Source organism: Aspergillus luchuensis, chromosome 1, assembly GCF_016861625.1.
Source record: "Aspergillus luchuensis IFO 4308 DNA, chromosome 1, nearly complete sequence".
Taxonomy (NCBI): Eukaryota; Fungi; Ascomycota; class Eurotiomycetes; order Eurotiales; family Aspergillaceae; genus Aspergillus; species Aspergillus luchuensis.
Genome location: NC_054849.1, coordinates 784466 through 810428, shown reverse-complemented (window position 1 = coordinate 810428; position 25963 = coordinate 784466). Strand labels below are relative to the sequence as shown.

Genomic DNA, 25963 nt, shown 5'->3' with positions numbered 1-25963 from the left:
TATACGGGTATATCTACTACGACTGGACGTCAACGGCATGTGTCCTCGTCGTCAAAGCTTAGACCGAGGTGGCTCGTCTTGTTTGAGGCGCACGACTCCCTATAAAGAAACTCATTAGACATGTCCTTTCAGTAAAAGCACTCATCGCACATACCTCTTGGGTGCATGTAGCGATCAATGTTCCATCCTTTGACCAGATTTTCTGCAAAACCAAACCTCGTCCCTCACCGGCCCAAGGACTCTCCATTTCTGTAAGCATCCATTCGTCTGCCCGGAATGCCCAAGGGTTATGGAAGTGGATTGAGTGATCAAGACTGACCATCATGCCCACTTCCTTATGTTCCTGGGGTGGCTGGTTAGTTACTCTGTGCAAAGCGCCCTCCAAGCGACGGCGTAAATCTGCCGTTTCTTCTTCCTTCAGCTCCTTGAGAGCGCGCGCAATATCCTCATCATCCAGGTCAGACGGGTTCTTGAGCGCATTTAGTGCCTTCTTAAGTTCCTCTGGGGAAGAGAACCGAGGAATGTTGTGAACCCTGGACACAGTGCCAATAAAATAACTGTCGGTCATATATGCAAGGGCGGAAAGATGAGCTTGATGGCCACCCGCATCGGAAATCTTGCCCCGTGACCGCATGAATCGTCTCGTTTTCCTCTCCTGAGGAGGGCGGTTTCCTGAGACAGTCAGCATATAACTTCAAGCTCAACCGACACACTATGAAGACTGACGATCTATAACCCCCGCTTTCTGTGATTCGAATGGCCCACCGCCCGATTCCTCGAACCTCCTTTTAGACCCCGGTCCAGGCTCCTCTGGCAGAGTGACAGCTGGCATCGAAGATGCATGCTCGAGCTTCTTCTTGCCGCCACTGTTGGCCTTGTTGAAACTCAGTGTTGTGGTGAAGATGGGACGACCGCGCTGCTTGGCCTGTACCGTCCGCGTGATATAGCTCCTTCCATCACGTACTCGTTCCACGTGGTACAATATAGGGATTTCGGAGTCACCGGCGAGGAGGAAGTAACAGTGCATGCTATGGACAGCAAAATCGGCGGGAACAGTTCGTAGCGCAGCGGCGAGAGACTGGGCGATGGCAGCACCGCCGTAGATGCCTCGCGCACCAGGCGGATGCCAAAGGGGTCGCGTATTGGTGAACACATCCTGTTGAAAGAGAGAAAACCGTTGGACTCGCGAGAACTAAAGAGATGGGAGGGAAAGACATACTTTCCCCACGTCAATCACCGGTGTCAGTTCTAACACATTCTCAACGGGCGCCTTGGTAGGATCCAACGGCGGAGGTTTGAAAAGAGTCGCTGATTCCGCCATATCTAGTACTCTTCCGACTCCGAGGCAAGTAAGGAGTTGAAACACAGGAATATGCACGAAGCAAATGAAGAAGAAAGTCTTGAGATCTGGCGGGGGTTAAGGAGGCCGCCCTCACACGCCGGTTCGGTGGAGCACGGGCTTTCTGATTCAGGCAATAGCCGAGGTATCTCGATTATTCATAATCTCATCGGCATCTCCAGACTTGTTCACGGTTTAACATATATACTGCCATATGACGGAGCAAAGTGTCCCGCAAGTGCATAGGCACCTGATAATTTCTGAGGGTCCTATTGGAAGGATTTTTGGCAGTGGCGTTTTATGTCAACCAGACAGCCGAGGCTTTATTATCGCAAAAGCAATCATTTACTGAGTACGCGTAAGGCGACAAGGCAGACTTTCGGTTTGGAGCCATCCTCAGCTGCACGACTCAATGACTGCTCTGATAGCAAGCCCAATGGTCAAATTACGTATGAATCGCACTCAGTATCCCACAATTTTGTTCAGCAGAACCTATGATACAAAAAGCCTATCTCACACCTGGAGATAGAAAGCAAGCTCACGAGACTGGACGGCCACCATTTCGATAGAGCCACAATCTGCTCATTTGGTGCATCTTCAACTTCATATTGAGCCCAACTTTCATGTTTTGCGCACTACCGGAGAGTACCGAGTTCAAACTAGTGCCATCTACTTCCCCAGTGCCTGCGTCCAACAGCCCCGCTGCATCTAGGATCGTGACAGGCCTATCTTCTTCACACCTATCATGCCGACTTACTGTGACATCTGTGTCCATGAAGTCGCCCTCCCGTGGCTCCCGCGTAAACCGGTTGGTTGGGTCAAGTGGGAACATCGTATCAAGATAATGCTGATTGAACTGATGGCCTGAAGCGGGACTAACGAGTACCTTACCCATGAACCGGTTTTCGCGACGGTCCTGGGGCTTACTGTGGTCGAAATTCAGCACCCCAAATCGACATGCGAAATCACGTTTGTTGGCATAGTGCTCAATGTGTAAGATGCTGCGGTTGTGGATATTTCCAGTGATGTCTCCCGTGCGCACATAGCGCATCGCTGCGTTACACGATGCCGTGTCGCGATATGGGTTGTTGAAGTGATTTGCAAGACAGCCAAAGGTGTAGATTTCCAGTTGTCTGATGAGATCCTGTGGTACTTCATCGAGAAGCCAATCCAGGATCATTCCGCCCTCAATGCCCCCCTGCGAGTGCAGGATTAACACAACCTTTTTTACCTCTGGCCGATACAGTGCTCTTCTAACCAATACGTAGCAGTCTCGAACATCATTTGTCGCGTACAACAAACAACGTTGAATGAGGCACTGGATAATGTCGAATATGACACCAGTTCTAACGACTATCAGACACCCATACATCTGGATGGTTTGAACTTTGACAAAGATGGGGAAGCATACGTTTTATTGTGGACGCCGACTACTGGACGGTGGAATGTCCGCGATATGCGATCGACGTTATTCTGTAGCCAATTCCTCCTATTTCGGTCAGACTTGTAAGCACAAGATAGGATGGGAATGAAAACCAACCCAACGCAAATTCCATTGAGGAATATCCAATACTCGTCCTCATGGCGATTCCACCGTCTTGAGAAATCATCCTCTGTCGACCTGAGACCGTCTGCTGGGATACCCCGGTTCAAAGCGTAGCAGATGAGCGTATTCAAGGCGAGAGCGGTCACAATATACAGAACGTAGACACCGAATGGTAGCCAGATGAATAGTGGGAGTGAGGCAAGAAAGACGAGCTGGAGGACAAACAGAACACAATGAAGACAGATGTCAAAGATATTGGCTAGAGAAGGGTACAGTTCATCCAGACCCCCACAAGGCCATGGCGTGAGAGGCAAGAAAATGCATGGTAGGTAAAAGATGTTACAGAGGAAGAGCCACAGATCAGCGAGGAACAACAACAAGGGAGAACCCGTATATTTGGGATAACTGTTGATGTCCTCACCAGATACGGAGCCATAGACTTGACAAGACCCAGCAGGCATGGTGACAAGTTGGGTAATAAAGTGGTCAAGTGTAAAACATGTGAAAATGATGAGACATGGTCTCCTGAGTTTCGTCGTATGAATAGTTGATGGATGGCGGTAGATATAGTTCCCAAGATATCTCATGTGGCAGCCTAGAACTTGACGCACTCGCCGGGATGACCGATCGGGAACCCCGTGGTTTGCCTGGTTTGACGAATGAACTAATGGCTGGAAGGCGCCACGGAATACCTCAAAATGACCAGCCAAGGGCGCCGGATCGTCAAGCTTGAGTCTAATTGACCTAGATCCTCTTCGGCCTGAGGAGCCGAGATTCTCAAGCCACAACATGCCAGATTGTCTGCGGACCGTTACTTTACTTACATCCAGCCACAAAGTCAATTCAGTCTTTCTTTACACACCATTGAACTGGTGGTGTAGCTGCTTGCGGAAACTCTCTTCAGACGACAGAGTTGGTTCAGCCTTGATTATACGATGCGGGCGGGGTCGATTCACGCCCAGAAACTTTTTTTCATATGAACATGACGACTGTTCTATCCCACGACATGTGATGGACTGAAGGCCTACTCGTATCAAAATGGGTGAGCAAGATATCTCATATGCGTGACCGGCCCCATGCTTTTCTGTTACAAATTACTTTGGGAAGCTAAGGCCTGAAATAAGTTTGACAAGGCGCCCTGCTCGACTTCGAATTCATCATATACCTGCCTCCGTAGATACTCGGTCTCAGGACAGACAATTTATCAACACGGATAAACCAACCGCAATGCAAGACGGAATTAAAAATGCGGAGCACATAGTGAATGGGATGAACGGAGTGCACGATGGTCCAAATGGGGACTCACCCTACAATGGAATTCCGTCCAGAAATCCTCAAGCTCACTCCGCTAACGGAGCTGATAGGGGACCACAATCCCAAAGCCGATTCCCCCGTATCTCGATGCCAGTAGAGCTCATGCGAGACTCCTACGATGTGGTGGCCATTGGTTCAGGGTATGGAGGGGGCGTGGCCGCCAGTCGAATGGCCAGAGGAGGGCAGAGCGTCTGCGTCCTCGAGCGAGGGAGGGAGAGATGGCCTGGTGAATTCCCTGAAAAACTGGAGGATGCGGTGGAGGAGCTTCACGTCAGCGGTCAATTCGCTCCCGGCGACAGAAGAAGTATCCCTGGAGCTATGGTTGACGCGGGTAACCCAAATGGCCTATACCACTTCGTGGTAGGCGAAGGCCAGAACGTATATATGGGTAACGGTCTCGGTGGCACCAGCCTTCTGAATGCCAATGTGTTCCTTGAAGCCCATCGCAAAGTGCTGGAAATGGGAGTCTGGCCAGAGGAATTGAGAGGACACGAAGCTTGGAAGAAATGTAAGCATGCACTTTCGTGACCTTTAGATATCGCACAATTCTAGGACCGGGAATCGCTCTCCCTTGGACCCTTTTCTGATGATTTCCAGATTATGACCGCGCAATGAGCGTTCTGGAACCTGCCAAGTACCCTCCGACATTCCCAAAGCTTCTCAAAGCCGATCTTCTCAGAAGGCAATCGGAGCTCATGAGCTGGGGCGATAAATTCTACAGTGTTCCGCAAACAACTCGGTTTGAGGACGGCCCCAACTCTACGGGAGTCTACATGCAGGCGTCACAGCTGACGGGAATGGATGCGACTGGTGTCAACGACGGCAGCAAGTCTACAACGCTTGTGAACTATCTCAGTGATGCTTGGAATTGGGGTGCCGAGATCTTCTGTAATTGCGAGGTCAGATATGTTGTCAAAGCCCCCGACCGTGAAGGATACATTATATACTTCGCGTGGCGCTCCTGTGGACGAGACCGTTTCAGCACTTTCTTTGACGACCTTATGTGGGTGCATGCAAGAAAATTCGTTTTCTTAGGAGCTGGAAGTATCGGAACCACCGAGATCCTGCTCCGCAGCAGACAGATGGGCTTGGACTTGAGCGATGACGTCGGCACTGAGATGAGCGGCAACGGGGATATGTTGGGCTTTGGGCAAGTTCATCGCTGCGCTTTTCATGGACACAGAACTGAGACGCCGTAACAGGTACAATACCGACTATGAAGCTAATTGCATAGCTCGTCCTGAACCTACGCCTGAGCGACCCGTAGGACCATGCATAACTTCAGTTCTGGATCTGAGGGATCAGAGAAACGTTCTGGATGGGTTCGTGGTAGAAGACTGTGCTGTACCATATGCTCTTGCCCCACTCATGTTCAACATGTTGGAATACTTGCCAGATATGAGACGTCCCAAGTACAGTCCTGTTGAGAGTGTAGAGAAGTTTGTCGCACGACTGAAAGGCAAGCTTGGGCCATACGTACCCGAGGGAAGTGTGCAGAAGACTACCGTATATTTGATCATGTCGCATGACAGTGAGCACCTTGCATGCTTGTCAATTTATAAGAACTGTCTCTCACAATATTGCAGGTAGCCAAGGCAGACTATCACTCCAGAAAGACAAGCCAGTGCTAACATACTCGGGTGTGGGCCGATCTAAATCTGTATCTCGCATTCACGGTATCCTCGAGAGAATGACGGCTGCTGTCGGTGGAAATTATATAGCCAACCCAGTCTGGAGTACTTTGGGTAGGCAGGAGATCACAGTGCATCCCATGTATGTTCATTAGCGGTAGACCCGGCACCAGTCGAAGTACCTAACATTTACCGCAGAGGTGGAGCGCGCATTAGCAAAGACAACACTGGGAACAATGGGGTGGTCAATCACCTAGGAGAAGTCTTGAAGGGAAACAGCAGCGAAGTGTATGAAGGACTGGTCGTGTGCGACAGCTCTGCGCTGCCAGCAGCTGTTGGCGTCAATCCTTTTGCGACCATTACAGCCTTTGCTGAAAGATCAGTTGAGATGGTAGCCCGGAGGCGAAATATAGCTATCGACTATAACACGAAGAATGGTGGGTACTGGGCAGAGACGAAAACGCTTCTCTCTCGTTAACAGTCTCAGGTCAATTGGACATGTTCGGTACTCCGGCATATCGTTCTCCTCAAGATGCAGAAACCGCGCAACTTGCATACAGACTTGCGAAAGCCACTGAAAATCAAAATACCGGTGTCGTGTTCTCGGAGATCATGACTGGCTTCATATACACTGGTCATGACGTTAAAGACTTTGAGGTCGCGACGAAGCTTGCTCGAGGCCGCTGCGAGAATGCACGATTCTTCCTGAGCGTCAAAGCATGGAGTGCTGAGGAGCGTGAGTTTATGCTGTTACATATAAGCCTCTAGTCAAATTCCACTGACGCTTTGCAGTGGTAAAGAGCAGCCAACATTTGGCAAACTTGACGGGAACATTTACTTGCAACACGCTTGGAGGTGTCTTCTTGGTCCACAGAGGCACCTTCCAACTGTTCAACTACGATGCCCGGCAACCAGACACAGCGAACCTGACCTATAACTTTGACATGATATCGACCAGTGGGAGAAAGCTGCATTTTAACGGCTACAAAGTCGTGAACAGTGCATCCTTCCTCAACCCACTTGAACTGTGGAGACAGACCAGCACGCTGTATGTCACCATCACAGATGCGAGCAATATAGTAGTAGGCCGCGGTATGCTGCGCATTCTGCCAGACGATTTCGGTTACGAACTGAAAACCTTCGAAACAAGTGGGCCATCGCTGTGGACAAGAGCCAAATCGGCAGTGAGCTTTCTCGCCTACTTTGCGAAACAGCTTTCCGTGCCATTTCTTTCGACGCTTGGGCAACTTCAGTGGCCAGACACAACGCTGAACTACGCTTCTAAAGAAGTAACTCCATCCTCCACCATTCCATTGACAGCATCTGACGGAGTCACCACAAACATGGTGATGTGGAATCCCACCTTCCAAGGAAAGGATATTCTGGGCCCTGCCCCCACCTTACTCTTTATACCAGGAGCAGCAGTTGACCACAAAATGTTCGCTCTTCCTACCATAGAGAGGAATGCAGTCGAGTACTTCCGCGAGTCCGGATATCGTATCTACTGCATCACTCATAGAGTCGGACGAGCTCCGATCGCTCGAGAAGGGTACACACCGTATGATGCACGGCGCGATATACACGCTGCTCTTGTCCACATCCGCAAAGTTATCAGCACAATGAATCCGTCCGAGCCCCCAAAGGTCTACGTGGTGGCCCACTGCGCAGGCTCCCTCGCACTGTCTTGCGGCCTACTGGACGGCACAATCCCTAGTGACTGGATTCAGGGAATCACCGCATCAATGGTTTTCATGAACCCTAAGTTTGGAAAAGTTGATAGTTTCCTGTCCAAATTTCCCACATCCCTATATGCCCGACTGGTCAGTCCGTACTGGGACTGCACCAGTAGCCGCAACGACACTTATATCCAGTCACTGTTAAATCAGGCGTTGCGCTTTTACCCTCATGGGGCGGCCGGGGAGTCGTGCCGATCGGTCGTCTGCCATCGGAGCGAACTTGTATTTGGCCGGTAAGTGTTCCAAAAACGTCTGTGCATCCGCCAGCAACAATCACCTAACAAGACCGCAGTCTTTGGACCCATAAAAACCTCAACGACGCCACCCACACCCAACTCGAACGCTTCCTTGGCGGCACCTCAATGCGTTCCCTTCAATGGCTCATGGAGAGTGGCCGGAAGGAGAGCGTTCTAGCCAACGGGCCAGCTTTCACCAATCTCGTCACGCCGGAAAACCTCGAACGTTTGAAGGGAATTCCGATCTTGTTCCTATCAGGAACTGGAAATATGGTGTTTACTGCCGAGAACACGGATATCTCGTACACGACACTTTGTAATGTGCACGGAAGGGATTGGTACGAGCGGGAAGTCTTCACGGGCAAGGGACATTTGGATGCCTGGATGGGCGCGACAGCCTATCAAGACGTTTATCCGAGGGTGAGACGCCATGTTGATCAGATCATGATGTGGGAACGGGGCCCGGCTGGAAAGATGAACAGGAAGGATATGATGTAGGGATATCAGTGGAACCAGAATGTCTATCTATGTGCTGTTTGGTTTGCGTTGTATGTAATCCGGTCCTATGTACGGAGCAGTCTCTAGTGATATCTACCTCAGGACGGGGTATGCGCACTGCTTCAAGTCCAATTAAAGTAAACACCCCAAACAAGTCAAATAGCCCAAACATCCTGAATACGTCACTTGTGGAACTATGCCATATGCGGTTAAAGCCATTTTTACCCGCATCTCCGCCTTCCTGCCTCAGGAACACCTCCGACTCCCTCCCCGAATGCGGCTTGATTGATCATCATTGCAGGTGTCTGCGATGGTTTAGCATCCCATCACCGACCATGTTGACGCCCTACTCAGGACTCCTTCGAGTCCTGCCTTTACTTCTACTCGCCCTCACAGCCACAGTATCCTCCGAACATACCTCCAACTGGGCCGTCCTCGTCTCAACCTCCCGTTTCTGGTTCAACTACCGTCATCTCGCCAATGTCCTCTCCTTGTACCGCACCGTCAAGCGGTTGGGCATCCCCGACTCGCAGATCATCCTGATGCTCCCCGATGACATGGCCTGCAACCCTCGCAATGCTTTCCCCGGAACCGTTTACAGTAATGCAGATCGCGCCGTTGATCTTTACGGCGACAACATCGAGGTCGACTATCGGGGGTACGAGGTCACCGTGGAGAACTTCATCCGCCTTCTGACGGATCGCCTGGACGAAGATGTACCACGCAGCAAGCGACTTGGCTCCGACGCGGGCAGTAATGTTTTGGTCTACATGACTGGTCACGGCGGCGACCAGTTCCTGAAGTTCCAGGACTCCGAGGAAATCGGGGCCTGGGACCTGGCGGACGCCTTCGGTCAGATGTGGGAAAAGAAGCGCTACCATGAGCTCCTGTTCATGATCGATACCTGCCAGGCGAACACTATGTATACGCATTTCTACTCGCCGAACATCATCGCTACCGGATCCAGTGAGCTTGACCAATCTTCCTACTCCCACCATGCGGACAACGATGTCGGAGTTGCGGTGATCGATCGCTGGACATACTATGTGTTGGAGTTTTTGGAGACACAGGTGACGAGTGCCAACTCGAAGCTCACGCTGGGCGACTTGTTTGATTCGTACGATGAGTCCAAGATCCATTCCCAGCCGGGCGTCAGATGGGACCTGTTCCCTGGCGGCGAGCAAGAGGGACGGCTTCGCACCGTGGCAGATTTCTTTGGGAATGTGCAGAACGTTGAAGTTGAGAATGTCAATGCGACCGAGCCGGGCTCGTTGCAGGAGGATTTGATTGAGATTGCCCGACTCGTGAACAAATGGCGCGCCCGCGACCAGGCATATCTTGCCCGGCAGAACGAGTCCTTGGTGTCAAAGGATGCCAGTGCGCATGAGGAATCTTCCCCGCATTACACGGTCAGGACCAAGGTTGGGCCGGCGAAGATGTCGGAGGAATCTACGTGGCAGAAGCGGTTGGTTGGAGTTTCCGTCCTGGGTGCGTGTGCTGCTGTCTGGCTTACGGGATCGATCTTGGGCGGGACCTCGGCTTGATCTTGAAGCAGAACATTGCATTTGATGTATGAGTTGCAGTTGGTTGCCTGCCTTGACGTTCTACTGACCTAGAGGCTGGAGCACATCTGCACCCGGTGTCTATGTTAATCGGATAGCGCAGGGATGGCGTTCCAGGTGTCTTTTTTCATTCCAAACAGTTTTCCACCGTTATAATCAGCATAGCATGTACACAGATGAATGCATTGTTTCTTGAACAGACATCCAGCCTAGGGCAAGGCAATATGCTTTGGGACTAAACCCAAGTTCAAGCCACGCTTTAAGGATAAATCCAATAGTTTCGACAGCCAATTTAGGGAAGCCATTCCCATCGCCCCTCGAAACAAGCCCGTCTGCAGTGCAACATTCTGAAGAACTGAAGAACGTGGAGACCTGCAACACGCCAACGAGCAGTGCCTTTTGAGTAAAATTGATTTTATTTGCGAAGAATAAAACCCGGGCTTGGCGGGCGGACCTCCGCACGTGCCAGACGCGTCTTCGGGCTGGCGATGCGCGCCGCTCGATTATTACATCGCCTGGTTTCCGCAGAAAACACCCACAAGCAACAACAACATCAGGAAACAATGGCGTGGACGACTCTTGTCTCTTACCTCTGAGTCGCCGCCAAATAAGTCTACCTGCCTGGTTTCCTGTTCTACGACTCAGATTCAGAATTCTAGGCACTTCTCAGTACTCTCCGACACGGCCCTATCCCTCCCTCTCGTCGCCCTCATACTTGCCCACCCGCGTGCTTCAGCCAATTCCTCCTTCGCCCACTAACTAAATAGAACCACAACACCTCCTACCGCGACTGCTTCTTCTCTCACGGCCTGACGAGGGTTCAACAGAAAACCCCCATTCGACCCTCTTCACGCCGCGAATCCAATTCTAACCGCCATGTATCTCCCCCGCCAACTCATCTCCCACCTTTACCAACAACTCCTCCGTTCACACCACCCGCTCTCCCCACCTGTTCTGATCCTCGTGGCCCTCGAACCCGATGCTCTCTGTGCCTGTCGGATTCTCACGGCGCTCCTGAAGCGCGACTACATCCCGCACAAAATCCAGCCGGTAGCCGGGTATGGCGATCTCGCGCGCGCGGGCGAGGAATTGGTCAAGCCCATGCGGACAAACAATGGCGGGAGTGGTGGGGTAGTTGTGTGTCTCGGGGTGGGTGGCCTGGTGGATTTGAGCGAGATATTATGCTTGAGCAGTGAGGAAGAAGAAGAGGAAGAAGATATGGGCGGGGTCGAGGTGTGGGTATTCGATGCTAGGCGGCCATGGAACCTGGCTAATGTGTTTGGGGGTGAGGGGCGGCCGTCTGCGGCGGCTGATGCTATGGGAATGGTGAATCTGGGTGCGAGACGAGGGTCGCGCGGTGTTGAGAAAGGGTGTATTACGTCGGCGTATACGTCCGGCAAGGGGGGCATTGTGGTTTATGATGATGGGGATATTGAGGAGGAGTTAGGGAAGGAACGGGAGGCATATTGTGAGTTAGTGGCTATGCCGGAAGTGGGCGAGGAGGATGAAGACGAGGATGAGGATGGCGACTCGGGGAGTGATCGCGACGAGGATCATCCCTCGAGTTCGGATTCCAAGAAACGCAAGTCGTGGTCGCGCGAGGATGTGGACGACGAGTCGGATGACGAAGATGGGCCTCCACGTCAGCGAAGAAGGAGTGATTCGGTGTGTAGTATTCGTTCTTGCTGTGCTGAGGCCGGTGCTAATGTGCTCATTGTAGGGGTCCTATATCATTTCATCGCCGTCACGCCCTCCGCGGAGAGCTATGCATGATTCGTCCAATTCGTCTCGCTCGGTTACACCAACATCAGATTCACCGTCGCCGTTACAGCCCAAGCCGCCGTCGGCGCGCTCGTTACGACGACGATTGCTGCGCATGAAGAGGAAGCACGAGAATGTGCTACAGAGTTACTATTCGTCAGGGACGTCGTATTCGGAACCGATATCGTCCATCGTCTATTCCCTTGCGTCCGAGCTCGGTCGTGAAGACAACGATCTGCTGTGGCTGGCCATTGTGGGTGTCTCGAGCTTGGAACTGAGTGGCCGTACCATGTCGGGAGTGGGTGTGTCGAATGCGCTGGAGTACGGCGGCTCGGCTGGCTGGGGTGGAGAGAGAGGCGAACGAATACGGCAGATTCTACGGGATGAGGTCCTGCGATTAAACCCTCCTGATCCATATGAGCGAGATCGCGACATCAGAGGCGAAATCAACGGCGTCATTCCGACTACGGCACGTTCTCCGACAGACAAGTCGATCCGGCTATCGCCTGAACCGCGTTTCATCCTCGTGCGGCATTGGTCGCTCTATGACAGTATGCTACACAGCCCGTATCTGGCATCCAGACTTCATGTGTGGACGGAGAACGGAAAGAAACGACTACACAAACTGCTGGCGAAGATGGGCATCAGCTTGAACCAGAGCCATCAAAACTATACCCATATGGACATGGAGCTGAAGCGAGTACTACGACAACGTCTCTTGAAATATGCGCCAATGTACGGCTTAGACGGACTTGTTCCGCCGGAGGCGTCTGGGCATGCTGTCTCTCGCGAGGGATGGGGTTTTGTGCGCTGTTGGGGCTGGAAAGCCTGCCTCTCTGCCACCGATGTGGGTGTTATCGTCGGTGCAATCCTTGAAGTCGGGCCTGAAGAAGCCCCCGGAGTGTGGGATGCTAAACGCGCGTCCAAAACGGCTACAGCGACCAATGCTGATGGGTCTACCGAGTCAGATCTGGCCAGCCTGCTGCCCCGGTTTTGGAGCGCCTACGATGCGCTGTCATTGACTTCGGAGTCGCCGACGCTCCTGCTGTCATCTCTCCCTCTTGCCCAGCACTTGCACCGGGCCATCCTTCGCACTGGTACTTCCCTACTTGCAAAGCACCAGATTCGTCATCTGCGAGCGTTTCGCATCGCCGTTGTCAAAGATGGTCCGGATGTGAAGCTCTTCACCAATCCGGGAGCATTGACCAAACTAGCTTTGTGGGTTGCTGAGGCAATCCGGGTACAAGAGAGGGAACGAGGAGACTCCGTCAAGGTAGGACGCAGACGGGCCCTGGGCACACCGCTTGTTCTTGCTGGGCTTGACGAGGACCGAGGCTTGTATGTGGTCGTGGGTACAGGAGGAGGTGGCGGAGTGGTTGACTTTGCCGCCCTCGCCAAACGGCGAGAGGAACGAAGGAAAAAGAAAGAAGCCAAGGAGAAAAAGCGCAAGGAGCGGGAGGAGCGTCGGGCGCAGCGCGCTGCCGAGCGCGCTGCCAACGGTGAAGATGACGAGGAAGAGGAGGAGACGGAGGAATCGTCGTCTGAATCCGAGTCCGAGTCGGAAGACGAACAGGACCTGCGCAGCAACAAGCACCTTCTGCGGAATAGGTTTGGAATCGCGTTCCAGGAAGTGGTGCAAGAAACCAGTGCTCGAGTACGCATTGATAGCTTTGAGCACTGCGTGGTTGAGGTGCAGAAGGAAGACCTGGGAGGCTTCCTGGAAGCGCTGAGCTTCCGCAGTGTTGTCGGTTGAAACAGTCCATCCTGACTGTCCCTTCTTTTTCCTTGCGTCATGCTCTTCATTCTACGTTAATTACAACGTGTCTGCTAATGCACTCTCCTATGTCGTGTCTAGGGTGGTTTTGGTTCTGCTTTGCATCAATTCGCGAGGATTGAGGTTAATTGGGGAGGAGTGTTGGGATACAATCAGGGGTTTTTGTCTTCTTTTTCTTCTTTGTTTTTCTGCTTCTCATGGAAAATACAAGGGAGGACATGTATAATGACGGATTGGAAGCCATCTGTGCGATCACTGAATTTCCTTTTGTCACTTCATTTCAGTTCACTCACGATGACCGGCTTGCATTGCTGCACATGTCATGGCGCTTTGGGGGATTCTGCATGGGTTGCTTGTTTGTCACTGCCCTGGTCTTCCTATGGATATAGCATGCGAGACAGGAGTTACCTTTTTTTGAATCGACCAACATTTTGGATCCATCAGTTGTGTCCTGTTCATAATATCATTCCTATTTGGTGGAGATATCCAGCTGCATCGGCTTTCTCTCCGATCCCCGCTTCCCCTCCATTTCAACTCTTCTTGCTCCACCTCACATTATATTAAAGCATCTCAATTGCTTCTCTCCCCAATTGAACCTCCCCAGAAACAATCCCACACGATTGACTGCACAATGGCTACTCCCCGCGAATATCCCGTGGTGCCCCGCGAGAGCACCCTATCCCAGCTCCCCCCAGAATCCTCCCTCAACGCACAAGACCAAATCTCCGAGCTCCTCTCCACCGCATCCCTCAGTCGTCTCGTCGTGCTCGACGACGACCCAACCGGCACCCAGACATGCCATGACATCGCCGTCCTCACAGTCTGGGACATCCCAACTCTCCAGGCCGAACTGCAACAACCCTCCCCGGGCTTCTTCATCCTCACCAACTCGCGCGCCCTACCCCCCATCGACGCCGAGAAGCTCATCCGCACCATCTGCGAAAACGTCCAACAAGCCGCCAACCTCGCCGGAACCACCGTGGACATCGTCCTACGCGGCGACAGTACTCTCCGCGGCCACTTCCCCCTCGAAGCCGACGTCGCGCAATCCGTCTTCGGTCCCGCCGACGCCATCATCCTCGCCCCATTCTTCTTCCAGGGCGGCCGTCTCACCATCAATGACATCCACTACGTCGCCGAAGGCGACAACCTCGTCCCCGCCGGCGCAACCCAGTTCGCCCGCGACGCCACCTTCGGTTTCAAGAGCTCCAACCTCCACGACTACGTGCTAGAGAAGGCGCCGGGTCGATTCACCCCGGAGCAAATCCACTCCATCACCATCGAGGACATACGAATCAATGGCCCCAGCACCATCTGCGACAAGCTCCTCGCCTTGCCCAAGGGGAGCGTAGTGATCGTCAACGCCGCAGCGGAATCAGACATGCACGTCTTCGTCGCCGGCTTGCTCAAAGGTACCTACTCCCCATCCCACTACCTCTCAATCCTCATCCCCATTCTAATCAAACTGCACAGCGAAATCCCAATCCCAAAAACACTACCTCTACCGCACCGCCGCAGCCTTCGTCTCCACAACCCTCGGCATCCGTCCCCAACCCCCTCTAACAGCCTCCTCCTTCCCCTCCGAGACCCAGCCTAATAGTAAAACCGGATCCCTAATAATCGCCGGCTCCTACGTCCCCAAAACCACCGCGCAGCTCAACCACCTAACAACCAAGCACGGTCCCGCTGGCACAAACACCCTCTCTATCATCGAGCTCAACGTCGAAGACATCATCTCCTCCTCTTCCTCTTCGACAACAGAAGACCCCACTTCCTTGGACCCAATAATCACCTCAACAGTAACAGCCGTCGAATCCTCTCTCCTCGCGGGGAAAGACGTCCTCGTCATGACAAGTCGGAAGCTCATCACGGGGGCAGACGAGCTCTCCAGTCTAGCGATTGGGGGCCGCGTGGCGGAGGCGTTGGTGGAGGTGCTGAGACGGGTGAAGGTACGGCCGAGGGTGATTATTGCCAAGGGGGGGATTACGTCGTCTGATGCAGCGACGAAGGGGTTGGGGATTAAGCGCGCGATGATTTTGGGACAGGCGGCGCCGGGGGTGCCGCTTTGGAGGTGTGATGAGGAGACGGCGAGGCATAGGGGCGTGCCGTTTGTGGTTTTCCCGGGGAATGTTGGGGGCGTGGAGACGTTGGGGGAGATTGTGGAGGGGTGGAGGTGATGAAGTCCCTTATGATGGGGGTGGGGGTGGATTTGTATATATGGAGGCTACTTAGTACTAGATTTTTGCTCTGCTATAGAGAAAGTGGTGATGAGGTTAGAGTGGCCCTGGGCCACAAATTGTACCTTCATTTGCAACTAGACCTAGTAACTGTAACTGTAACTCTGGCATATACCACACCAGAACCTAAGGCAGACCAGGAGGGGGAATGAACGCTATGTACAGCTGCAGAACTATCTGGCCGGGTCTGTCTCGCCTCACTCTCTCCCTTCCAGAGAAAAAGTCCGGCTCTTACAGCTGCTATCATATCATGGCTGGCCGTATTCTAATATACCTGCATGAGAGAAGAAAAACAAGAAGCAGAAAGAAGAAAAAGGGAACGCAATACGATGATGACAGTTGCGGCAAATGATAGTGGTCAAAAGTAAGAAAAAGAAGAGTAAACCAACCTTGTACATCTGACCTCCCGGTTATCCGAGCTGGTGATCGCAAAAGGAATTCGCAATGCATACCAGATCAACTGCGGTGATGGTCAGAGTCAGTCAGCTGGGGTTATTTGCTCAGATCATTAATGTATGCTCATCCAGATTGGTGGGATTTGGTTGGATTTCAAACCCGGATACCGTGGTGTTTTATATGGTTTGTCTCTTAGACTGTTTATGGGGGCCTGCCCCGGCGCGAGTGGGACCTTCTTCAAACTTCATATGAACTCTGTTCAGGCGGGCATTGCTGTGTTGGCGATTCCGTTGGAGGGGACTTGGCGTTTGGCAGCGGGGTGGGACGGGTCCTACGCAGACAGTCGATATCAGTCATACCCAAACACGGAGAACGATCGAGCACTAGGCGACTTGCGAAGAGTCGAAGTTCGTATGGTAGCCGGTTCGCTGCTCGTAAGCTACTTTGGCTTTCTTGCTTGCACTTACGTCCAAGGATTCGATGTTGCGTTTCTGGCCGCTGATCTCGGCTTTCTTGACGATCTTCTTCTTCGGGCGGGTAGGGCGAGTCTCTCCCGGTTGGAACACATCCTCGGGAAGATCAAAGCTGACGGGAGTTAATCGGAAACTTATGCTGCAGGCAACAGGTCACTCACTTGCGGACGTGGGTGATTGCTAGATCATTGATACCGGGCTGGTATCCTGGCCACGAGGTACACGTCGACTTGAAGATCTGGGCATCGGTCGAGATATCCAGCGACCGGGAGGCACCTACAAAGTCAGTGGATTCACAAAGGTGGTCGATCCTACGTACCTGGCTCGAGTGGCTTGAGCTCCAACCCGATATAGTAAGTCGTCGTGTACATGACATGAGTGTCATCAACGGGCTTATTCTCGGCTGCTGCAACATCAGTGTTCTCTGCCCCGTTCTGAGCCGCAGCCTGGTGGGCCGCATCCTTCATCTCATCGGTGGTCTCAGTCTTTGTTCCCTTATCTTGGTACTTGGTAGATCCAGTCTTGACAGCCTCTATTTCCTCCTCCGAAGAGACACGATGAACTCTCTCGAATCCCTTGGGGAAGGGGTGCGCGATGGCGATAGTTGCTTTCCTGTCCAGAGCTCCAACAAGGTGTCTGATCTTAGATTCAACAAGACCAGACCAGACCGACTCTGCCTCCTTGGTTCTGCTCGATGCAGTGATGCTGAGGTAGTATTTGTAATCTTTGGTGAAAAATGTGTGTCGCGCGAACAGATCTTCCCAGCGCAGCTGTTTCAAGAAAATCTTGTCCACGATGTCTCCACCACGTTGGAGTTCACGAAGAATGACGGCCTTGGTGGACATTGAGACGTTGTGGGTCGCGCACATGGAGGGGTAGGCAGGAGTAATGATAGGCATCAGATGAAAACGGTCGCCGTGGTAGATCTATCGCTCATTAACGGCCATGCCAAAAATCAAGTATGCTCGTGGACTTTGTCCTTACCTTGGGATTCCAGACCTTCATCTGCAGAGGTCCATCTTCAATCGGCTTCAATAGAACCGGCTGAGGCCAAGCCCACTTGTTCATGATCCGGAAGAATTTGCCCACAATCACCGAGCCAGTAGCCTGGGGGTACAACTGACACACTCTCGCCACCAACATGGCCCAAGCAACACCACCCGGAAAACCGACAATGTTCGAGTAAATCGCACGGCCTGTTAAGACTTAGTAAAGCCCATATTAGACAGAAGTAGAGCGCTTACGCTGAGCCCAAAGCTTAATAGCGCGCAAAGCAAGTCGGAATGTCTTCTGCTGGGGCACGAGCTCCAAAATCTCGTCCGTCACACGAGTGCCGTTAAGCGACCGCACCTCCCTCTCATCCAAACCCCGCAAGTAATCGTTGTTCTTAAGATCCAAGTTCATAGGAATCGAAGGAATGATCAAGCGAGCAAAGATCAAATCAATACTGATGCCGGATAATTCGAGTTTGATGATCGGAACGTAGGCGTCTGGGACCGGAGTCATCTTCTCGATAGCTCCCGGAGCAGCCATCTTCTCTAAAATCGGGGGGAAATCCGAAAAGAAGTCATCGATAATAACATGCTTCGGGCCGACAACCAAGGTATCAATATCCGAGCCCGGTCCATAAACACCCAGGCGATAACTTCCGTACGTGAAGATCTTCCCTCCGGCGGCCTCGACGGCTGCTTGAGAAAGGCCCTTCTTCCGACTGACTGTTTTGACGAATTCGACGGTAACACGCTGGATGAGCTGCAATACTTGTTTCCTAGAGCGCAATTGCATGCTTAGCGCCCATGCCGACTGACCTTCACGAAACCATCACGGATCGGCCTCTTACCTTCGTTCCGTCTCCGCAGGGCTCTCGAAATTATTCTGCACTTTCAACTCCGTGATAAGATCATCGTTTGCTGCAAGCTCGTCGGGGGTCGGTAGAACGGTGGAGATGGGAGGGGTAACTCCCCATTGTCTGACTGGTGGTGCCGCCATACTGAAAGTGTCCAAGAGAAGTGAAGTATTACAGAAGCATGCGCTTGCGCCGTCGACCAACAAAAAGCAACTCGGCACAAGAACGGGATGAAAAAGGAACGACTGGAGAAGAAAATGAAGATGTACTGAGACAAAAGAGATATCTGACCGACGAACCAAAGACGAAAGAAACCAGCGAAAGGAAAGGGACGAAGGGAGCAGCGCAGAGGGATCGGAGTTGGGAATGAGGAGGCGCTGCCTGGCCGAAAAGAGCAAAGGTTTATCGCCTGCTGACTCAGCCTATCAGCGATCACGTGTGGCTACTAGTTAATGGGCATGTAACACTGGAGATGGAGATGTCTAGACGCCACCAGCTGTTTATTATCCTGTATATTTAGTCTGCCATATATACATGTTGTGGCAGCGCGAGAATGAAAGAGATGTTGACTACAGATCAAGTAACACCACGAAACTCGCTACAGTACTAAATCCTCATTGATGCCGATCAACAACCAATCACTTGGCGTGTATCGATAACACAGTCTCCCGCTTATCGGAGGCAAAGAAGAGTAACAAAGACATGAACAACATTCAATTCTTGTCAAAGAACTCAGCCAGCTGCTCATCCAGCCATTTGACATCCTCTTTGCTTTGGCCTGGACCGCCAGCCCAATCTACACCATGCAGTGTTAGAGTAGATTCTCGTTGGCATGACATGGAACACACTTACGTCCCCAGATCGAAGGAAAAACCTTCAGAGTCCCAGTCCCCCGCTGCATGAAAGCAACCTCGTATTCCGAGTCTTCCGGCCTGTGGACGGGTGTCAGCGGTGACCATGCCTAAAAGGACGGCACTTACGGGAAGTAAAGGTCCGTCTTGCTGGGTAACACCAGGGTTTTGGCTTTGATGGCGCCCAATGCTTTCTCAAAGTTGCCATTGTACGGCTCCTGCTTGGACACATCACCATTCTGCCATGTTTGCAGCATCGTCAAGAGGTTCCCGGGATCTAAAGCCTGTCAGTAACAAACACACACATCGGTACAACACAGCACCATGCTGTTGACCGACCTTTCGAAAGCGCCCAAGTTTCCCAGAAGTTCTGCATAAAGTCTTCTAGATCCTTGAACCCCAAGGCGGTTTCATACAGCTTTTCCCGGTAAAAGGCCTGTGAGAATCCCCTGCACCAGTCACTGCATTAGCATACCAGCAGCAGACAAACAAAGGTCGGCCTGGCCCTTACCATCCTGCATACCCCCTGCCAAACGCTTTCAAACCAACCTCCTTCTCTGTGTCACTCCAGGTCCGCAAGGATTGCTCGGCCTGGAGGAGGCCGCCATTGCCGGACCCTGCCGATGGGATGTGCTTTGCAGCCAGAAGTGCACTCTTGACGCCCTCCAGGAAGACCTTATTATGAAGGGAAGTTCTTGCAGAGCCACAAAAAGGGACCGCCAAGTCCATGAATTCAGGGTACTGGGTCGCCCATTGGTAGGTTTGGGCTGCTCCCATCGACCACCCGATCACTGCCCGCACATGAGTGATCTTTAGATGTTGTGTCACTAGCTGGTGCTGGGCACGGACGTTATCATAGAAAGAGCATTTTGGGAAGGGTCCGGGATGGGCGTAGTTTGATGGAGAGGTCGATTGACCGTTGCCGAACAGCGCAGGGACGATAATGAAGTATTTCTTGGGGTTGAGGGTCTTGTCCTCTCCGATTAGCCAGAAGTTGTCGGAGAGCACTAAGTAGAATAAAACGATTGTTAATCAATCACGAGCAGCCTACAGACTACTCAACTATTTCAGAGCTGGTACGTACATCCAGAAAACCAAGAAGGATAGACAATTGCGGGGGAGGCGGGGTCTCCAAAGGTCTTGTATGCGAGGTGAGCATCAAGAAGCTTCTCTCCGCTCTGGAGCTCCCAGTCGCCCAGTTTGAAGGTATCATACTCTTCCTGCGACATTTTGGAGTATGCAGATTTATAGAAATTGGGTAATAGATAGGTCGCGCACAGGTGCAAACTGATGGAGTGATGCAGCAATGCGTGAGGGGATGGATGGGGAGAAGATGGTGCTGATGGGCTTGATCAATGGCGGCTACAGTCGGGCTGGTAAGTTGCCGATCCCCTCCTCTCCTGTCTGTCTCTCAGTCCTAATCAAGGCTAGGTGTGATCATTGCATGCACTTCCTACTCTCTTATTATCTATCAGCCAGCTTATCACATGGACTCTTGGAGTGGAGGTGCTTATCGGATGTTATCTACGGAGTATTCTGATAGGCCCATTACTGTCTTGTTGTGCCTCTGAACCATCGTCTTGCTGCTACTCTACAAGATGCTGGCAAGCTGATATACCCGCTCAAATGCTATATTAGATTTATATGACACCTGCTATTTTATGCTTCATTGAAACACCTGGGATAACTTCAAGGACCTATATTAAATGTCGGCACACTAACCGCTAGACCAAAAACGATATATCGCCTCTAGTCAGACTAGCGACGGAGAGATTACTGTCCCAACATTAAACGCACCAGCACACATGAGATTCGCCCAGCTTTTCAACATCTATCAATAACCCCAAACGTGAGAGTCAAGTCTCCAGGCAAGTACATGAATATATATTTTTCACTTTAGCTAAATAAAACATCATCGTTCCTAGTTGGGTTTAGTGTTTCAATCTGTAAATAACTAGTATACTGAGCCATTGTAGGGCATTGACCAAATCTGACCAACAAGGTCCGGGGGTATTAAATGAATGATGACCACGGGTTAGACTTTCTTCATGGCTTGGAATTATATCTGCACTGAGAATACTTGTAGAAGAATGATATTACTCTCTCTTCTTCTCTCTCTCCTAGTAGTATCTACCATGATACCAACGCGCAGCAGTCGAGCTAGATACTAGTCTGGTCATGCCGGCCTGTAAGTGGTTAGATAATCGCCTTTCAGTGAGTCATACTGCTGCTACACCATACAATCCCAACTGCAGGCATCTCTAGTCGATAGAAACAGATATCATTGAACAGAATATCATCTTGCTTTCTAGTTAGCTTATAAAGATAGAAGTTTCATTGATTTCATACTTTTACTCAGTATCTCTCCCCTCCACCATGTCTACCACCACCACCACCAAGAAAGCCCTCCTCCTCGGCGCCGGCTTCGTCTGCGGGCCCGTCATCCAAGCCCTCTCTGAAGCAGGCGTTCACGTCACTATCGCCTGTCGCACTCTGCAGAGTGCTCAGGCTCTAGCCAGTAACTACAAAAACACAACAGCCATCGCCCTCGACGTTTCCCGCGACGCTGCGGGCCTGAACGACGCCATCACCAACACAGACATCATCATCTCCCTCATACCCTACATCTACCACGCCACAGTTGTGGAGGCCGCTATCACGCATCGCAAACCCGTCGTCACAACCAGCTACATCTCCCCCGCGCTATGGGCGCTCGATGAAAAAGCCAAGTCTGCAGGAGTGACAGTGCTCAACGAAATCGGTCTAGATCCGGGCATCGACCACCTGTACGCTGTCAAGACAATCGACGAGGTGCATCGTGCGGGAGGGCAGATCCGATCGTTTACAAGCTGGTGTGGTGCGCTTCCTGCTCCTGACAATGCGGATAACCCGCTGGGGTATAAGTTCTCGTGGAGTCCGCGGGGTGGTCTCCTTGCGTTGCTGAATTCGGCACAGTGGTACAAGAATGGGGAGCTGGCTACGGTGGAAGGGAAGGACTTGATGGCTGCTTCAGAGCCACAGAGTATAGTTGATGGCTTTGATAGCCTAGTCGGGTATCCGAATCGGGACGCGGTTGGGTTTCGTGAATTCTATCGTATTCCTGAGGCGGGTACTGTGTTTCGCGGAACTCTGCGCTATGCTGGGTTCCCGGAGAGTATTCGTGCCTTGGTGGCTATTGGGTACTTTTCGCAGGATGAGATGTCTGCATTGAGCAGCACAGCATCCTCCTCTGTTACTTGGCTGCAGTTGACTGCACAATTGCTGGGTCTGTCGGTCGAATCCTCCGAAGAAACTGTACAGGATGCTGTGGCGAAGAGGGTAGCTTCTTTTCTGTCGACCGAAGAAGTCAGTCGTGTGATCACTGGTCTTCGTTGGATTGGCTTATTCGATGCGAGTGCTGTGGATGGGCGTGGTACGCCTCTTGACACACTGTGTGCAGTATTGGAACGGCGGATGGCCTACGAGCCAGGCGAGAGGGACATGATCATTCTGCAACATGCGTTTGACATTGAATATGCGGGTGGGTCAAAGGAAAAGAGAACGAGCACGCTCGTTGAATACGGAGAGCCAACTGCTCCCGGGTCGCGCAGTGCTATGGCGAAATTGGTGGGATTGCCTTGTGCAGTGGGCGTACTGGCAGTGTTGGAGGGTCGGATTTCGCAGAAGGGAATGGTGGCACCGTGGACGACAGTAGAGATAGCGCGTTTGCTGCGTGAGGAACTTAATGAGCGGTTTGGAATCACGTTGGAGGAGAGGGTAGTCGGATAGTTTTGAATTTGTTCGCAGATGTGCGACAGCTAGCAGACTCCGTCTCTGGGATTAATCACAATGCGATACTGGGACCAAGCAGCAAAGTATCTTGACAGGGTGATTGTCAGTAATTGACCTACATTGAGCTGTCTTCTACATGAATATTCGTCTATGCGCAAGGGCTGCAGGCACGATAAACCGTGTAAACTGTGCTGTCAGTTTCATTCTCCCAACCGTAAAAGCAAGCGTCCAGTGTAACATATAGCGTTTTGACAGACTGGTCAATTGGACGGCCGAATTCACTGCGATCATAATTTCTAACTGGCAACTTGTCTACTCACAAATCCACCAACCCGCGAGATCAACATGATCAGCCGTCGCGAAAATGGCACTGACTGTGATCCCGCGGGCTTATCTCAAGCCTTGAAGGCCTGTGCTTTTCTTCCCGCCGGGCTCGGGCAACAACCCGACCTGGGGTGAATCAACGCCCCCAAGCTTACTGCAGGCACACCTGCTGCAGGAATGTTTCACAGTGCTTCAGATGCAGCTTCTCAGAGGCATGTAAGCTGCTGGGCTGACTGACTCACTGACTGTTAAGCGGATCCCCGCACGGCTACCATCCGTCGATGGAACTGGGGAATGGCCCTATCCATCCCTTATTCCCTCCCTCTCCATCAGGGTCGGTCTGCAATCTCCTATTTCGGCCATCAAAGCGGTGGTCATGGCTCGGACTGTCCTTTCCTCCGTCTTGCCTGACTATCCACTGGATAATTTCTTCTCTGATCTAATTGACTAGTTTGTGGAGCGAGACGACTGCTGCTAGAGGATAGTCATACGCGCCAAGTCACGCCCTAGCCGGTCTCATTTCACACCATGACCAGCTGCCATTTTCAGGGCAGAATAACGAAAGGAAACACAGCATGGGAAGAAGTCAGATCAACCAGAGTTGACTGTGGATTCACACATAACTATAGATCTTCCCCGCACACGAGGAATGTCCAGCCTGCATGTTATCTGTGGCTGAGCACCGTCAGCCAAAACGGAGAGAATGATCGCCGTGAGGGAACTGCTCCGTGGCAGGAAATGAGGGCGGACGCTACTAAACAAGCGCAATGATCCACGGCCTCACGCCATTCGTCCAATCACTCCAAAACCTGCAGTCCATCAGCCACCGGCGTGTGTTCAATCGTGATGGTGGTTGCAGGCTGATGCATGAGCACCCGTTCTATATTTGTCCTCCTTTATTTTTTCTGGCTGGGTTTTTTTTCTTAGTAGTTTTCAGTTGTTTAGTCTAGAGTCCGTCGTCGAGGGTTTGTCCATCCTTGCTTATCACCAAAACACCTTTAATATGCAGCTGTCGCATTCCTCACTCCACTGTCTGCTGCAGGCTGTGTGTTCTGCTACTACTTTACCCTCCGATTCCAGTGAATTAGCTGCCTTTCTAGTACTATTCCACACTCAATCATGATCTACTAGGCATCCTTTCTCCTACCCCCATGTCAGAGAACCCACAGCATCAGTCGTGAGCGCGACCTTTTTGCAACTATGGCATATACCGTCGCTTCCACGGCATCAATGAGCACATATGGCTGGGATTCCACTCCAACTCTCTCACCACATTACTACAGTCTATCTCAGCAGCCATCACCCCAACCATCACCGCAGCCACATCTACAGCTACAATTACAACAAGACCAAACCGACCAAGAAACAATCAGCACATTCTGGCGATTCCTAGCCTCAAGTTCCTCCTACCTCGTGCTAGCAGGGTAACGCAACCAACCCTATCTTCGATGTTCAATACACCTCCAACCTAACCCATCCATTCCAAAAAATAATAGCTTCCTAGTCCTCCCCCTAGCATTCACCACAACCACCACCTCCTCCTCCACCAACAATAACCCCAACAATGAAAACACAACAACACCATCCACCGACCCAACAACCACCATAATCGCCGCATCAGTCCTAATCGCAATCGGCTACACAATAACCCTCATGCTAATCTTCTTCCAAAGACACGAACGCCAATACCTCCTCCACTCTATATACATGTATACACATTCCCCTCCACCCTCCTACATCCCCAACCAATCAATCAATCAATCAATCATTCAACTAACATAAAACCTCAAAACCCCAAGACCAAACACAACAACATCCCTCCTCTCCCTCCTCAACATCCTCCTCAACATCCTCTGCCGCAATCCAACCCAATCGCCCGGCCCATTATCCCCGGTGCAAACAGCCAGCCTCGTGCTACCCAGCGTCTTCGCATTCCTGTATGCTCTGGGCGCATTATCCATTTACGCAGGTGAAACGTGCATCTTCACTACTACCACCACTGCTGCTGCTGCTGCTGGTGATAATAGAGGCTGCCAACGAAATAATAAGAAAAAGGGCAAGAATAATCAACTACTACCACTAACAGAGGAGGAAATGCAACGGCAGCAGCTGCAGCAATTGCTGGATCAGAAGAATTCGAGGAGTCCTAGACGGGGGCCTAGTCCGAGGGTCGTGCAGAAGACGTTTCGCGTTAGTGCGCCGGAGAGGATTAATCCTGGGAAGAGGTGGGATACGTTTACGCCGGACTTGAGGGTTGATGGGAGTGGGAATGGAAGTGAGCATGGGAGTGGGAGTGGGAGTGGGAGTGGGAGGTGGGTGTAATTGGTATTGACTGTGTTTTTGTTTTGGGGGTGGAGGTTGATTGGTTGAGTTGTTGGTGTTGTGGTCTACTGCGTGATAATAATAATAATATAAAGATAATGTGTCAGTGGACTATAATATATGGATAGTATGTCGAGTGGTGCAATGGGTTATGTTTGCTAGCTGAGTTGCTGCACCCTCTTGAGGATATTCTATTGTATACATGTAGTCACAGGCTTACGGGAAGAGAGAATAACAACTCTTCAAAAGAACTGGCATACTCAGTGTGAAGGTTCACTTTTTGACTTTTTCATATACAGACACAGATATCAGATGTTGCTCTATTCCATTTGCAATCTCCAGACTT

At 51.6% G+C, this 25963-nt stretch overlaps 10 protein-coding genes across 10 annotated transcripts; 6 read left to right on the top strand and 4 right to left on the bottom strand.

The window, feature by feature from the left end:
* Positions 1 to 51: 51 nt before the first annotated feature.
* Positions 52 to 1321, bottom strand: AKAW2_10285S (uncharacterized protein; the record flags this gene model as incomplete). The annotated part of the gene is made up of 4 exons (XM_041685490.1): positions 52 to 99; positions 155 to 672; positions 727 to 1156; positions 1220 to 1321. The coding sequence occupies 4 exons, from the start codon at positions 1319 to 1321 to the stop codon at positions 52 to 54; spliced, it is 1098 nt and encodes a 365-aa protein (XP_041537005.1).
* A 556-nt stretch (positions 1322 to 1877) lies between these two features.
* On the bottom strand, positions 1878 to 3676 carry AKAW2_10284S (uncharacterized protein; the record flags this gene model as incomplete). Its single annotated transcript, XM_041685479.1, has 3 exons — positions 1878 to 2685; positions 2751 to 2828; positions 2880 to 3676. 3 exons carry the CDS (start codon positions 3674 to 3676, stop codon positions 1878 to 1880), a joined length of 1683 nt encoding a protein of 560 aa, XP_041537004.1.
* A 436-nt stretch (positions 3677 to 4112) lies between these two features.
* AKAW2_10283A (uncharacterized protein) lies at positions 4113 to 8300 on the top strand (the record flags this gene model as incomplete). The annotated part of the gene is made up of 8 exons (XM_041685468.1): positions 4113 to 4707; positions 4797 to 5349; positions 5402 to 5730; positions 5786 to 5972; positions 6029 to 6267; positions 6318 to 6566; positions 6623 to 7799; positions 7859 to 8300. The coding sequence occupies 8 exons, from the start codon at positions 4113 to 4115 to the stop codon at positions 8298 to 8300; spliced, it is 3771 nt and encodes a 1256-aa protein (XP_041537003.1).
* Positions 8301 to 8635: 335 nt separating this feature from the next.
* Positions 8636 to 9844, top strand: GPI8 (GPI-anchor transamidase; the record flags this gene model as incomplete). The annotated part of the gene is made up of 1 exon (XM_041685457.1): positions 8636 to 9844. One exon carries the CDS (start codon positions 8636 to 8638, stop codon positions 9842 to 9844), a length of 1209 nt encoding a protein of 402 aa, XP_041537002.1.
* Positions 9845 to 10738: 894 nt separating this feature from the next.
* Positions 10739 to 13376, top strand: AKAW2_10281A (cell division control 45 family protein; the record flags this gene model as incomplete). Its single annotated transcript, XM_041685446.1, has 2 exons — positions 10739 to 11527; positions 11583 to 13376. 2 exons carry the CDS (start codon positions 10739 to 10741, stop codon positions 13374 to 13376), a joined length of 2583 nt encoding a protein of 860 aa, XP_041537001.1.
* Positions 13377 to 14028: 652 nt separating this feature from the next.
* AKAW2_10280A (uncharacterized protein) lies at positions 14029 to 15574 on the top strand (the record flags this gene model as incomplete). Its single annotated transcript, XM_041685435.1, has 2 exons — positions 14029 to 14809; positions 14871 to 15574. The coding sequence occupies 2 exons, from the start codon at positions 14029 to 14031 to the stop codon at positions 15572 to 15574; spliced, it is 1485 nt and encodes a 494-aa protein (XP_041537000.1).
* A 715-nt stretch (positions 15575 to 16289) lies between these two features.
* On the bottom strand, positions 16290 to 18492 carry PAP1 (polynucleotide adenylyltransferase; the record flags this gene model as incomplete). The annotated part of the gene is made up of 7 exons (XM_041685423.1): positions 16290 to 16361; positions 16498 to 16615; positions 16665 to 16779; positions 16823 to 17429; positions 17488 to 17699; positions 17748 to 18271; positions 18344 to 18492. The coding sequence occupies 7 exons, from the start codon at positions 18490 to 18492 to the stop codon at positions 16290 to 16292; spliced, it is 1797 nt and encodes a 598-aa protein (XP_041536999.1).
* A 570-nt stretch (positions 18493 to 19062) lies between these two features.
* Positions 19063 to 20429, bottom strand: AKAW2_10278S (homoserine acetyltransferase family protein; the record flags this gene model as incomplete). The annotated part of the gene is made up of 6 exons (XM_041685412.1): positions 19063 to 19145; positions 19202 to 19281; positions 19330 to 19477; positions 19540 to 19649; positions 19712 to 20207; positions 20285 to 20429. 6 exons carry the CDS (start codon positions 20427 to 20429, stop codon positions 19063 to 19065), a joined length of 1062 nt encoding a protein of 353 aa, XP_041536998.1.
* Positions 20430 to 21576: 1147 nt separating this feature from the next.
* On the top strand, positions 21577 to 22968 carry AKAW2_10277A (uncharacterized protein; the record flags this gene model as incomplete). The annotated part of the gene is made up of 1 exon (XM_041685401.1): positions 21577 to 22968. The coding sequence occupies one exon, from the start codon at positions 21577 to 21579 to the stop codon at positions 22966 to 22968; it is 1392 nt and encodes a 463-aa protein (XP_041536997.1).
* A 1527-nt stretch (positions 22969 to 24495) lies between these two features.
* Positions 24496 to 25617, top strand: AKAW2_10276A (uncharacterized protein; the record flags this gene model as incomplete). Its single annotated transcript, XM_041685390.1, has 3 exons — positions 24496 to 24719; positions 24792 to 25004; positions 25095 to 25617. The coding sequence occupies 3 exons, from the start codon at positions 24496 to 24498 to the stop codon at positions 25615 to 25617; spliced, it is 960 nt and encodes a 319-aa protein (XP_041536996.1).
* Positions 25618 to 25963: the final 346 nt, after the last annotated feature.